At 40.4% G+C, this 15,379-nt stretch overlaps 1 protein-coding gene across 2 annotated transcripts in view; it reads left to right on the plus strand.

Annotated features, from left to right (window-relative positions):
• Positions 1-15,379, plus strand: part of UBAC2 (UBA domain containing 2) — a 185,902-nt gene that overhangs the window by 30,784 nt on the left and 139,739 nt on the right. The window contains exons 2-4 of one of the 2 annotated variants that reach the window (XM_003832044.5): positions 9,968-10,095; positions 14,047-14,166; positions 14,728-14,837. In XM_003832044.5, the coding sequence (XP_003832092.4) occupies positions 9,968-10,095; positions 14,047-14,166; positions 14,728-14,837 (358 nt within the window). The remainder of the gene's footprint in view (positions 1-9,967; positions 10,096-14,046; positions 14,167-14,727; positions 14,838-15,379) is intronic. The other variant, XM_034936911.3, reaches the window with a different exon arrangement.

A 15,379-nucleotide genomic window follows, 5' to 3' on the forward strand; every position in this document is an offset into this window, starting at 1 on the left:
CCCCCCACCCCACCACGCCCGGCTAATTTTTGTATTTTTAGTAGTGACGGGGCTTCACGATGTTGGCCAGGCTAGTCTCAAACTCCTGACCTCAAGCAATCTGCCCGACTTGTTCTCTCAAAGTGCTGGGATTATAGGCATGAGCCACTGTGCCCAGCCCCTATATTTATTCTTTTATTTCATTTTCTTCTCGTAACACTTTTGACGTAGGTTCTCATCTCCATTTTACAGGTGAGGAAAATTGAGGCTGAAATGGCTCGAGAAAGGATTTAGGTTGGTTAGGCTTATAGTCATGGTGCTCTCCTCTACTTTTGAATTACGAGGCAATGAGGAACTCGGTTAGATTTTAGATTCCGTGGAGCCTTGTTTGCATTTTGGTCATGAAGAAAGTATGCAACCACTTTACTAATGGTTCTAGTTTAGATGCTCACAAGACCTTACCAGAGAGGAAATAGTTGGGCTATTTTTATATGCTTAGACAAGTACAATAACCACAGTGTCAACTGTAACTGGTAAATTCACCCCCAGGGAATTTCTTATGAATAAGATGAAGGTGCATCTCACAGAATCTGAGAATGTCCCCATCAGTGAGGCTTTTCTGTGATCTTGGCTGTTAATGATCTGGACGTTTCATCTGTGCAAGGGACGGTGCTAGGCTTTATGGTGGATGTAGCGAAGAGTAAGGCATGTGGCCTCCCTTCAGGAATCTTTATTGTGGTTGGGATAGCAAAACTGTACAAACCCTGGCTGCTCATAGTAGTGTGTGGGAACGAGGGTGCAGAGTGAGGGAAAAGCCCTTCAGGCTAAAATGGTTCACTCAGGCTGATGGAGGAAAGTAGAAACAACTGTAATTTGAAGGCTGCATAAGATTTAGATAAGGGAGTATCTGTGCTAATAAGGAAGGCATTGATGATATTTGGGGATTTAAGTCTGGAAAAATTTTCCAAAGGCATTGAAACAGAAAGCAACATGTTCAGGAGGTAGTGAGCTGTGTGGTTTGATTGCAGCAAAGGCTCCTGAGAACAAAGCAATGGATGTTGTGCTGGAGAGGCAGGAGGCCCAGAATGTAGGGAGGTCTGGACAACCAGGGACAGTGACTTGTCATTTGAGCTTGAAGGTCATACCAAAGTGACCACATTGCAGCCTCGTTTTAGGAAAGAGTATATACAAACACACACAGATAGTCCTTGCTTTGCAAGGTGATGCAGGACCGTAAAAATGACCGTGCAAGTTGAAACCGGGCAAAGCTATTTTAATAATCAATGGGGAAAATTTGGATTGTTCTGTGACTTTTAAAAATCTTTGTCGAAAGAATGCTTTGTTAAAACTTTAGACTTTCTCTTATAAATGTATAGTTATAAATGCATAGGGAAATGAAAAAATAGTAAAACAGTATACTGTAATTTATTAAAAACTTTAGCGACATTGAGAATTAAAGTGTTTTATTTCTTTGTAAGAAACTTACCAGGAGCAGTTTGAACAGTGTTTGCCTTCTTCCTGTTGTGTAACTTATGGGGAGTATCTATCTTAAACCTTGTGAATTGTCATACACCTTTCTGAGTTTGGCTGAGTTTCCATTATTTTATTCTCTCTGCTTTCAATGTGAGAAAATATCCCTGAGAGTTTCCTTAATATGTAGATTTTTGCCAGCATCACTTCCTCAGGGACATCATAATCACTATTTTAGTGTACTGTTGCTTCTCTAACAAATTATCACAAACGTGGTGGTTTAAAACAAAAGAAATATGGCCAGGCACGGTGGCTCATGCCTGTAATCATAGCACTTTGGGAGGCTGAGGTGGGCAGATTGCCTGATCTCAGGAGTTCGAGACCAGCCTGGGCAACATGGCAAAACCCTGTCTTTACTAAAAATACAAAAACGTGAGCTGGGCATGGTGGCAAGCGCCTGTAGTCCCAGCTGCTTGGGAGGCGGAGGGACGAGAATTGCTTGAACCTGGGAGGCGTCAGAGGTTGCAGTGAGCCGAGATCACGCCACTGCACTCCAGCCTGGGCAACAGAGCAAGACTCTGTCTCCTCAATAAATAAATAAATAAAACAAAATAAATTTATTATTCTACAGTTTGGAGGCCAGAAGTCCAAAATGGATCTCACTGGGATAAAATCAAGGTGTCAGCAGGGCTGCATTTCTTTTGGAAGCTCTGAGAAGGAATCTGTTTCTTCGCCTTTTGTAGCTTTCTGAGGCAGCTCCCATTTCTTGACTCATGACCCAATTTTATCTTCGAAGCCAAGGGTGACTGGTGGACTCTTTCTTACACATTGTCACTCTGAAACTTACTCTCCTGCCTCCCTCTTGCACTTAAAAGGACTCTTGTGGGCCGGTTGCAGCGGCTCACGCTTGTAATCCCTAGCACTTTGGGAGGCCGAGGCGGGTGGATCATGAGGTCAGGAGTCTGAGACCAGCCTGGCCAATATGGTGAAATCCCATTTCTACTAAAAATACAAAAATTAGCTGGATGTGGTGGCACGTGCCTGTAGTCCCAGCTACTCGGGGGGCTGAGGCAGGAGAATCACTAAACCCGGTAGGCGGAGGTTGCAGTGAGCTGAGATTGTGCCACTGTACTCCAGCCTGGGCGACAGAGGGAGACTCCGTCTCAAAAAAAAAAGGACTCTTGTGATTGCATAGAATCCAGCTGGATATCTTAGGTAATCTCATCTCAAAGACATCTGATTAGCAACCTCAATTCTGTCTGCAACCTTAACTCCCCCTTGCTGTGTAACCCAACATAGTCACAGGTTCTGGGGATTAGGACGTGGACCTCCTTGGGGAGCCAGTATTCTATCACAGTCACCTTCCTGTTGATAAGTTCACCTTCACTGAGTTTCTCTAGCTGCCCACCTTGAATGGTGGCAGTGTCAACATTCCTGTGGTTTGATATTTCTTTTATAACCTGATAACATTTGATTCACATTTCACTTCCAGCACTATTACTTTTTGTTTCTTTGCTGTATACATTTTTTTTTTTTTTTTTTTTTTTTGAGATGGAGTTTCTCCCTGTCGTCCAGGCTGGAGTACAATGGTGTGATCTCGGCTCACTGCAGTCTCTGTCTCCTGGGTTCAAGTGAGTCTCCCACCTCAGCCTCCCGAGTAGCTGCGACTACAGGCGTGCCACCACGCCCAGCTACTTTTTATATTTTTAGTAGAGACGGGGTTTCGCCATGTTGACCAGGCTGGTCTCAAACTCCTGACCTTAAGTGATCCACCCGTCTCGGCCTCCCAAAGTGCTGGGATTATAGATGTGAGCCACCACGCCTGGCTCTCTTTTTGTATACTTTCATGTTTATTGACTAGTTCCCTCTTTTGATGATCTATTTTTGTAAAATGTCACATGAATTTATCATTGGAAGATGAGGCAACACAACTACATACTTTACTGTCTGTGCATGAATGGAATAACAGCTGCCCAGTGACCAGTCACTGACAGACTTAGAAAGAAGTGACATACATGATTGGTTGCTGATCATAATGCACGTCTTACTGACATAATGATCTATGTACTGAAGAGCTGGTGTTGTTTTACCAAATCATGGTAACTGAAGTCTGTGCCTATCAGAGCTATGCAGAAATGAGGAACTGCCAGTGTGTGTATTTTTGTACCATGTCTACATGTGTATTTATATAGGTTAATGTGTGTTACTTGTTTTTTAAAAAAGAAAATTGGGAGTTAAGCTAGAAACTATTAGAAGTGTGTATCTATGGGAGTGGGTTGGGGGTATGGGATAGAGGGGATAAATAACTGAAGTGAAAGTAAACCTTTGTTTTTCCTGGTTTTGGTTTTTGAACAATGTAAATATTTAACATATTCAAAAATTTTAACTGAGAAAGGAGCAAACTTTAATATTGAATGTAAACAGAAATAAACAAATCTCTGTGTTATAACCACTAGGGAAAATAATTCTTTCAAGTAGTTTTGAACACAAGACCCTGTCCATCCTTAGTTGAGAGAGATATATATATATATATATTCACACACACATACTCTAAGGACCAAAAGAAAAAAAAATCTTCAAAGGTATCTTAAACTTCGCCCAGTGGGCTTAATAAGTAGTTTATTGTTTGTAATGATGCTGATACTGTAATATTAAAATTTTATGTATAACCTAGGATAAAGCAAGCAGCTAACTATTAATATTTAAGAGAGAAACGACAGAAATGCAAAGTGCTTAGGAAAAAGCACTGTAGGCCAGGCATGGTGGCTCACAGCTATAATCCCAGCACTTTGGGAGGCCGAGGCGGGCAGATCGCTTAAGCTCAGGAGTTCAAGACCAGCCTGGGCCACATGGCAAAACCCTGTCTCTACACACAAAAAAACCAAAAACAACGAAAAAAAAACCTGGCTGGTCATGGGGCCTTGCCCCTGTAATCCCAGCTACTTGGGAGGCTGAGGCAGGAGGATTGCTTGAGCCTAGGAGGTGGAGGTTGCAGTCAGCTGAGATCACGCCACTGCAGTCTAGCCTGGGCAACACAAGGAGACCCTATCTCGAAAAAAGAAAAGAAAAATAGCACTGTAGTGTTAAATTGTTAAATTTGAATTGGAAATATCATTACGAATCATGATTTCAAAAATATATTTTCTAGCTCTGATTACTGAAAGAGCTAGAAGCATTGGGACCCAAAAAATTAAAATGAGCACATGTAATGCCCAGATTTGGTTTCTTTTTTTTTTTTTTTCTGAGACGAAGTCTTACTCTGTTGCCCCAGCTGGAGTGCAGTGGCGTGATCTTGGCTCACTGCAACCTCCACTACCCGGGTTCAAGTGATTCTCCTGCCTCAGCCTCCCAAGTAGCTGGGACTGCAGGCACGCACCACCATGCCCAGCTACTTTTTGTATTTTTAGTAGAGACAGGGTTTCACTATGTTGGCCAGGCTGGTCTTGAACTCCTGACCTCATGATCTGCTCCCCTTGGTCTCCCAAAGTGCTGGGATTATAGGCATGGGCCACTGCACCCGGCCTCAGATTTGGTTTCTAAAGACCATTTCCCAACATTCCCTAACAGGGATCCTTAGAGAAATTCTAGGTCTTGGGCAGGGCGGGTATAGGTGAGCCTAAAGCAAGGAAGAGGAGTGGGTAGGTGGAGCAGCCAGAGCAGGCGTTGAGGGCCCTGGTTTAAAGGCCGCAGGAGCTGGTCAGAGGGCTTCCACCTGGACCATCTGAACGTTGGAAAAAGAATGCAACGGATTGTGACACATTGACTAAGTAAAAATCCATGAGTGTAGAGTGATACCGAGATACAAGGAGAATGAAGACAGAAGGCCAGCTAAGAAATAGAAAAGTAATGACAGAATTATCAAAATTATCATTATGTAAACCCTAGTGTAAGTCTTAATTGTAAACTTTTTCACGGTAAAAGGATGGGAGAAAAAAAAAGGCAGTGTTTTTGGTTCCTGATGAAGCGTAAGTATTTCATTATTTGATGGAAATCTCAGCCATGTTTTTGTAACCAAATCTGCTGGTACCACTTGAGTTCTCAAGACTAGTCTTTTGATACTATGAATATTACAGGGTTATTATTTTATTATTATTATTATTTTTTTCAGTTGCAAGATTTAATAGAGTGGAAACAGAGCTCCCATACAAAGGGAGGTACAGGGTTATTATATAAAGTAATTATTTCCAAGGAAAGCATATTATTTCAGTGGTTTTCCTAGATTGAGATTCACTTTATTTTTCTGAGTCTCCATCATGGGCCGGACATTGTGCTAGCCGTTTCTTTTTTTTTTTTGAGATGGAGTCTCACTCTGTCGCCCAGGCTGGAGTGCAGTGGCACAATCTCGGCTCACTGCAACCACCACCTTCCAGGTTCAAGCGATTCAAGTGATTCTCCCGCCTCAGCCTCCCAAGTGGGATTATAGGCGCTTGCCACCACGCCCGGGTAATTTTTTTGTATTTTTAGTAGAGACGGGGTTTCGCCATGTTGGCCAGACTGGTCTCAAACTCCTGACCTCAGGTGATCCGCCCGCCTCAGCCTCCCAAAGTGCTGGGATTACAGGCGTGAGCCACTGCGCCCTGCCTGTGCTAGCCATTTCTACATGCATTACCTCACTTCATTCTTAGCATAACCCTGAGAATTAGGTCAGATGAAGTGACTGAAGCTCAGAGAGGTCAGATACTGTGTCCAATGACAAGCATCAGTAAGTGTGAAAATGAAGGTTCAAGGCCAAGTCTTCTGGGCCCCAGGTCCTTTCCCTTCTCATAGCTCTTGTTCTTTCCCATGGATTAGCTCAGCAAGTAGCTTCAGGGGCTTGTTTTCAGGATCTATGAGAGAGGAAGGCATGAAAACACAAAGGTGGAACCAAGGAAGACCAGAGGGAGAGAAGAGGCTACCTAGATGTCTCACAATAGTGTGCATTTTGATTAAATGACATACTTGGAGGAAATGTTCCTGAGTAGGTGAAAGCTGATATTTTGTTCTATTGGGAAAAAAAGTGAGCTTGAAGAAAACATAATTTGCTTCTTTTTTTCTCTCATATCAGAGGGAAGAGAGAAGACATTTATAGTTTCTAAAATACCCTCAGTAGTATAATTCTGTCATACTTAATATGTAAATGACTAGATCAAGGAGGAAGAGGGGCGTGACTGCTTTTAGTACAAGGCAGAGGTCACACTAGTCTCTCCTGGAAAACTGACCTGGGCTCCAGTTGTACTCATGGTGGAAAATCTCAGGGGGCCACTACAGTCAGCAGTGTTAACACTTTTAGCCTCTTTTAATTTTTTAAAAACAAAACACCCAGGAATCAATTAACCAAAGATGTGCAATATATGTGCAAGGAAAACTATCAAACACTGATGAAAGAACTTGAAGAGGACATAAAAAAATGAAAGGGTATTCCATGCTTATGGTTTGGAAGAATTAGTATTGTTAAAATGGCAATACTACCCAAAGCAATTTACAGATTCAATGCAATCCTCTCAAAATATCAATGACATTCTTCACAGAAATAGAAAAAAAAATCCTAAAATTTATATGGAAACACAAAAGATTCTGAGTAGCCAAAGCAATCCTGAGCAAAAAGAACAAGGTGAAGTATCATACTGCCTGACTTCAAAATATACTACAGAGTAACCAAATCAGCAGGATACTCACATGAAAACAGACACATAGACCAGCGGAGCAGATTAGAAGACCAAGATACAAATCCATGCATTTGCAGCCAAAAAAGGTGGCAAGAACATACAATGGAGAAACGACAGTCCCTTCAAAAAAATTGTGCTGGGGCCGGGTGCAGTGGCTCATGCCTATCATCCTAACCCTTTGGGAGGCTGAGGCGAGAGGATCACTTGAGGCTAGGAGTTGAGACCAGCCTGATCAACATAGCAAGACTATTTCTCCAAAAAAAAATTAGCCAGGTGTGGTGGCTTGTGCCTGTAGTCCCAGCTACTAGGGAGGCTGAGGTGGGAGGATCACTTGAGCCCAGGAGTTCAAGGCTGCAGTGAGCTGTGATCATGCCGCTGGACTCCAGCTTGGGCAATAGAGTGAGACCCTGTCTCAAAAAAAATTGTGCTGGTAAAACGGGTTAACCATATGCACAAAAATGAAAGACCCGTATTTCTTACTATACATAAAAATCAAATCGAAATGGATTAAAGACTTAAGTCTAAGACCTGAAACTATGAAACTACTAGCAGAAAATGTTGGAGAAATGCTCCAGGACATTGGTCTGGGCAAAGACTTTTTGTGTAAGATCTCAAAAGCACAGACAACCAAAGGAAAAATAGACAAATGGGATTAAGTCAAACTAAAAAGCTCCTGTTGCACAGCAAAAGAAACAGTCAACAAAGAGATAACCCACAGAATGGGAGAAAATACTTGCAATACTTGCAGATTAATCCATCTGACAAGGGATTAGTAACCAGAATTTGTAAGGAGCTCAAACAACTCAATAGCAAAAACCCAAATAATCCATTTTAAAAGTGGGCAAAAGATCTGAATAGACATTCTCAAAAGAAGACATACAAATGGCCAACAGGCATATGAAAATGTGCTCAACATTATTGATCATCAGAGAAATGCAGATCAAAACCACAATGAGATACTTCACCCGAGTTAGAATGGCTTTTATCAAAAAGACAGGAATAACAGAGGCTGGCTGCTGGGCACGGTGGCTCATGCCTGTAATCCTAGTACTTTGGGAGGCCGATGTGGGTATCACCTGAGGTCAGGAGTTCAAGACCAGCCTGGCCAACATGGTGAAACCCCGTCTCTACTAAAAATACAGAAATTAGCTGGGCATGGTGGTGGGTGCCTGTAATCCCAGGTAATTGGTAGGCTGAGGCAGGAGAATCACTTGAACCCGGGGGGCAGAGGTTGCAGTGAGCCGAGATGGCACCACTTCACTCCAGCCTGGGCGAAAGAGCAAAACTCTGTCTCAAAAACGGCAACAACTACCAAACAAAACAGAGGCTGGCCAGTATGTGGAGAAAGGGGAACCCTGGTACACTGTTGGTGGGAATGTAAATTAGTACGGTCACGATGGAAAACAGTATGGAGGTTCTTAAAAAAAATAAAAATAAAACTACCATATGATCCACTACTGGATATATATTCAAAAGAAAGGAAATCAGTATTTCAAAGACATATCTACACTTCCATGCTTATTGCAGCACTATTCACAATAGCCAAAATGTGGAATCAACTGAAGTGTCCATCAATGCAGATGTGAGCCATCAGGCCCGGCCTTCTTTGTTGTATACTTTCATCTTTATTGACTAGTTCCCTCTTTTGAGTTTCCAATGAATGGGAAAAAAATGGATGATAGATAAAGAAAATTTTATGCGTATATATATATATATATGTATATATATACACACACACACACACAGTGGAATATTATTCAGCTATAAAAAGAATGAAATCCTGTCATTTGCAGCCACATGGATGGAACTAGAAGACATGTAAGTGAAATAAGAACAAAAAGACAAAGATTGCATGTTCTCACACGTGGAAGCTAAAATAGTGGATCTCATGAAGACAGAGAGAAGGTTGGTGGTTATCAGAGGCTGGGAAGGGTAGGAGGGAGAGGGGGATAAAAAGAGGTTGATTAATGGGTACAAATATACATTTAGAAGAAATAAGACGGTGTTCAGTAGGTCAGGAGCGTGTCTGTAGTTGACACTAATCTATCGTACGTTTCAAAATAGCTAGAAGAGAATAATTCAGCCTAAAGAAAACAGAGATATTTAAGATAATTACCTGGGCTGGGTGCCGTGGCCCATGCCTGTAATCCCAGCACTTTGGGAGGCCAAGGCAGAAGGATCGCTTGAGCCCAGGAGTTTGAGACCAGTCTGGCCAACATGGTGAAACATGGTCTCTACTAAGAATACAAAAATTAGCCAGGCATGGTGGCACGTGCCTGTAATCCCAGCTACATGGGAGGCTGAGGCAGGAGAATCGCTTGAACCTGGGAGGTGGAGGTTGCAGTGAGCCGAGATTGTGCCACTGCACTCCAGTTTGGGCGACAAAGTGAGACTCTCTCTGGATATGATTATATGAATGTATCAGATTATCATATGTACTCCCAAAATGTGTTCCCTAATATGTATCAATTAAAAAATGAAATTAAAAATGTATTTTTATATATGTATGAGTTTTGTGCATGCTCAGGAGCTAACTGGCTGATTTGATAGAAACACACTTCTCTCTTTCTTTACACTTGGGTAGCCATTTTCTGAAAGGTGTTCTATGGAAGTTCTGGCTGTAAACTTGGTCTCATTTAAGAGCCAACTGGCAATGAAGCCCTGCTAGGGCATTCTGCTTGTTTCCAGTATCTTTTGATCACTTACATCCCCAGGTGGATGTTTTGAAAGTGGATATTAGAACCAAATTTCAGAGTTTCTGGACTTTGTCTTCATTCTGATTTAAAAGAAGTGAATTATCTTGCTTTTCACGCATGTGGTTTTTTAAATCTTAGGAACAATCATTCTGAAAGTGCTTTCCTTTTTCCCTCCAGACAAGGCGCCTCTGTCGAAGAGCCTTCTGCTGGTCCCCAGTGCCCTCTCCCTCCTGCTCGCCCTCCTCCTGCCTCACTGCCAGAAGCTCTTTGTGTATGACCTTCAGGCAGTCAAGAACGACTTCCAGGTGAGCTCTGCCTCATTGGCCCCTGAGAGGAGAGCGGACAGTTTTTTTTTTTTCTTTCTAGATTTGCTTTTTCTTCCTGCTGTTAGTCCCGCAAAGCCCCCAATTTGTAAGAAATATTTATTATTAATATTTCATTAAGTAACTTTTCTAGTTATTGATTTTTCAGCAAAACAGATAATAATGAAACAATGGCAGTATTTCCTTTTATTAGGCACATTTGTTTTCAGTTTCACTTTTTACTCAGAGAAGTGTAATTTATAACTTCAAGGGAATTAAAAACAATGTTTAATCTTTTTCTTAATGCCCAGTATGCATACTTAGCTTTGCCAAAACCTTGTCTCAATTTGAATATTTGATTAGAGGAGCTAGGCTTTGTCAGCTGTATCAGATTATGAATTTTTGATAACTTTTACAGTGGTGGTTAAACAAAGTAAGAAATTTCTCTTGAGTTTCTGCTGTGGGAAAGAGCAGAAGTGCTTTTCAAGGTTTCTGGACTGATCTTGTTGAAAATGCTAGTGCTGGGTTCTTGTCTATAAATTGGAGTGTTCGTGCAAATTCTGGTATATGACTGCTACCCTTTCTTTGCTAAGCACTTGGTTAGCCCATTTTAAGCATAATAATCCATTTCTTGAACACTGACACCTTTTCTTCATAGTGATATAATTAATACCATTGCTCAGATTGGCTTCACCAACTTACTGTGCAGGTCTTTTAGTTATTTATCCATATTACTGATTTGTCAGAAGATAGTGTAGCTTCTGTATTATTTCAGTTGCTATAATGCAGTCATTCTCAACCCCGGACACACATTAGAATCACCTGAAAAAACTTCAAAGATCTGTCTCCATATCTATACTTACGTGAAGGTATAATTTATACCTAGATTTATATAAACCCAGTATCTCGCCCCAGAACAACTGAGTCACAGAGTCTGGTGGTGGCGCCTGGGCATTGCTGTACATTTAAAAACAACCCCTAGGGGATTCTAGTGTATGGCTGGCTTTGAGGACCACTAATGTAAGGGCCCCCGGGCCTTGGGTTGATACCTCCCAATTTCTGGAGTTAATTTGGTTCGTTTGGCTAAGCCCACTCTGTGGGCATCTGTGCTTTAAAGGTGGTGACCTGCTTGGATGGAAGAAGACCACTCTTCTGTCCAGGAATGGGAATAGCCACATCCAGATTAACACTTAAAACACCTAAGAGGCTCTCAGTGTGTATTCACGAGAGATATGGGAGTTGCAGTTCTGCCTTGGGAAATCTAAACACACGCATACACATAAGAACGTGATCTGTAGGTCACAGGTGTACATGACATCCTTGGGGGGCGATCAAGGAAATAGGGACCAGTATTGGGGGCCTACCTCTGGAGAGTCTTAGGGGTGTGAGCCTTCAGTTTGGTCCAAAAAGAAGGGATGACTGTTAATTAGCAATGAAGAGAGGGAAGGGCATTTTACTTCAGGAAGTAACATGAATTTCAGACCCTTAGGAGTGTGGTACAGGAAGCATGCTTTGAGGCAAACCCAGGCTTAGATTGGAGAAGTCCAGGAGGGCTCAGTTGATGAAGGGCTTTATTTTGTAAGTTCTGAACCTCCAGATTTTGGCAGTTAATGCAGAGGTACAGTCAGTTTTCTTTAGGTTGAGTTGCAGAAGCAGTGCTTTGCTGAGTGCAAGCCGGTAGCCAGTTACCAGTCTTCAGGGGACATTCACCTGTATAATAATATGCAGTGGTTTATTCTTATACCAGCTCTCATAGTTTTGTGTCCTTGAGTATGATTGCAACACATAAATTATTTAAAACTGTAGCTAGCAGCTTTATTTTCATTAACTGAAAAAATGGGGTTCTAGAAATGCAGTTTGTTATATCTTAGTAATTACAAACTCTCAATTTCCTTAATCCTCAGATTTTCTTAGTGGCTCTCAGAGCTTATCCCTGAGTAGAGTATTTTCATTGTAATATTAAATGTGGGGATAGAGGACTTGGAGCTGCCTCTTATGGTTTTTGAATCTGGTGTTCTGAGGAGATGACAGTCATCATCATCTGACATTGGTAAAGTCCTTGGCAGTTTCCTATGTGCTCTCGTGTACTGCCTCGTTGATCATATTGATGGAGGTATATGCTGCCTAAAGTTTCAGTGTGACTCCGGTACTGTTTCTCCTTGAGCCCAGCTATGGCCTCAACACAGCCTTAGAGGCAGCCATCCCAGTTCAGCTGGGCTGGCAGGTGAGATGAACTCTGGTGGCCAGTACAGTCATGACAAAGACTCTGCCTGGTGTCTTGCTTGGAGTAGAGACATATGTGACAGGTTTTGACAGTTGATATGCTCAGACTTCTCATTTGTATTCTTATTTCTGTTGGCAAGAGCACAGGTTGTATGACTTTACAAACTTTAGTTTCTCTGTGCCTCTTTTTCCTTAAGACAGTTGGCTGGGTGTGGTGGCTCACACCTGTCATCTCAGCACCTTGGGAGGCCAACGTTTGTGGATGGATTGCTTGAGCCCAGGAGTTCAAGACCAGCCTGGGCAACATGGCAAAACACCATCTCTACAAAAAATACAAAAATTAGACGGGTGTGGTGGTGCACACCTGTAGTCCCAGCTACTCAGGAGGCTGAGCTGCGAGTATTGATTCAGTCTCAGAGGGTTGAGCCTGCAGTGAGATGTGATCACATCACTGCACTACAGCCTGGGCAACAGAGTGAGACCCTGTCTCAAAAAAAAAAAAAAGAAAAGAAAAGAGTTAACTATTGCCAATGTTCGCAGCAGCATTATTCACAATAGCAAAAAGGCAGAAACCCAAATGTCTATTAACAGATACATGGATAAACAAAATGTGGTGTATACATACCATAGAATATTATTCAACTATAAAGGAGAATGAGATTGATACATGCTTTACCATGAACCTTGAAAATACTATGCAAAGTGAAATGAGCAAATGCAGAAGGACAAATAAATGATCTTACTTACATGAGGTATCTAATATAAGCAAATTCATAGAGACATTAAGTAGAATAGTGTTTCCTGGGGCTAAGGGGAGAGGGAACAGGAAGTTAGCATGGCATTTCTGTCTAGGATGATGAAGAGTTCTGGAAATAGATAGTGGTGATGGGTGTACAATATTGTGAATTTGCTTAATACCACTGAATTGTATACTCAATAGTTAAAATGTTAACTTTTATATCTGTTTTACCACAATAAAAATACAAAGAAAAGTTGGAATTAATATTTGTTTTACCTATCTCATAAGGTCATTGTGAAGGGGAAATAAGATTAGGATGTTTGAGATGTCATTGGGATTATCTTTAAACATCTGAAAAATGTTTAAGCAGACTCAAAAATAGGCCTTTGAGTAGCTCTTTTTTTTTTTTTTTTTTTGTATGTCCCCTTATATGTTTTTTATGCAGCCAGAAGTTGGGTGAAACAATGATTTAAATAAACTAATATTTCAAACCTAGTCATATTTAGCAGCAGTTGCCATAAATTACTTTGCATAGTTGCTATGAAGTAAGTTGATGATTAAAATTAAGCTCAGAAATGTATATTTTTGAGTTTATACCTAAGTTGTTTTTCAGTTACAACTTTGTCTTATTCAGTAACATAAAAATGAACATTTGTTAGCCTTTCATTCTAGCTTATGTATATAATTTTTAAAAATCTTACTAAACGTGATCCTGAAATTTCTTATAGGCAGTTTTCTGTTATCTTAATGAGAATATGTTTTCTTATAAGCACAAAAAAATTCAAGTACCTTTCGTGCCACTGTTGGGAGGAGTTTTTACTATGAGAGACTTGAGCTCAGAGAACATACATATATAGTTTTCCTTTGGTGTGTGCATTATGATTTTGTTTAGGACATTAAAAATAGGCAGTGTAAACATAACAAATTTGCTAAGGAAGAGACCCGAACAAATTTTACTCTTGTTTATTGTTCTTTTTTAAATCCCCATCTAGATTTGGAGGTTGATATGTGGAAGAATAATTTGCCTTGATTTGAAAGATACTTTCTGCAGTAGTCTGCTTATTTATAATTTTAGGATATTTGAAAGAAGATATGGAAGCAGAAAATTTGCAGTAAGTTTTTATGTATTTTGTCTTTGCTACTTAGGCTGTAGAAAAAAATTTTGTTTAAATGGATTTTATTTTGTTAAACTTGGTGTTGTTATTTACAATTATCTTTTTAATTACACTGTTCTGTATCTGATTTGAGGCACATGGACATTAACCAAAGAAAATTTTAAAATGTAAGACATTAGCATAATAATAATAGTGATAATGATAATATGTAGTATTAGTTGTGAACACTAATACAAATTTTAATACTTTGACTTTAATAAAATTATAATTTATTTTGCTTAGTGGTTTGTGTTTTACTTGTTAAAAATATATCTTCAACATACTTAAAAATTATGGATGTTAATACATTTGAGCAATATGGGTTTACCCCGCCCATTTTCTAAAGTCTATTTTAATAAAAACAAATAATTTCAAATATATATACACACATATGCATGTGTGTATATACACACACACACACATACATATGAATACACACCTCTGAGCTGATTCTAGCTGAATAATAGTTTATTTTTAGGAGACTCATCTCTATCATTTTTCTGCTGTTTTATTTTGTAGTCCTTTTTGCTGGGTTCCTGGGTTTTGTCAGCCTTATTTGACTTTCTCCTCATCGAAGCTATGCAGTATTTCTTTGGCATCACTGCAGCTAGTAATTTGCCTTCTGGATTGTAAGTAGCACTTAAAGATTGACTTAATTTAGAACTACTTGAATCTGATTTAAAGTGTTATTATTATTATGTGAAAGTCAGTAAAATAATATTTTAAACTTCTAGATATAGTTAAATTGATTTTATATGTAAAAAAAGTCTAATCTATGCCTACATTTTTATTATGTTCTTGAAATAGAATCAATTTTATATTAATTCTTTCTTTAAAATTTATTTTACTTTTTTTTTTTTTTTGAGACGGAGTCTCGCTCTGTCACCCAGGCTGGAGTGCATTGGCACGATCTCGGCTCACTACAACCTCCACCTCCCAGGTTCAAGCGATTCTCCTGCCTCAGCCTCCCAAGTAGCTGGGACTACAGGCACGTGCCACCATGCCCGGCTAATTTTTGTATTTTTTAGTAGAGACAGGGTTTCACCATGTTGGCCAGGCTGGTCTTGAACTCCTGACCTCAGGTGATCCACCCGCCTCAGCCTCCCAAAGTGCTTGAGCCACTGTGTGAGCCACCTTGCCCAGGCACATTCTTTTTTTAGCTTTGAAAGTT

Source organism: Pan paniscus, chromosome 14 (assembly GCF_029289425.2).
Source record: "Pan paniscus chromosome 14, NHGRI_mPanPan1-v2.0_pri, whole genome shotgun sequence".
Classification (NCBI taxonomy): Eukaryota; Metazoa; Chordata; class Mammalia; order Primates; family Hominidae; genus Pan; species Pan paniscus.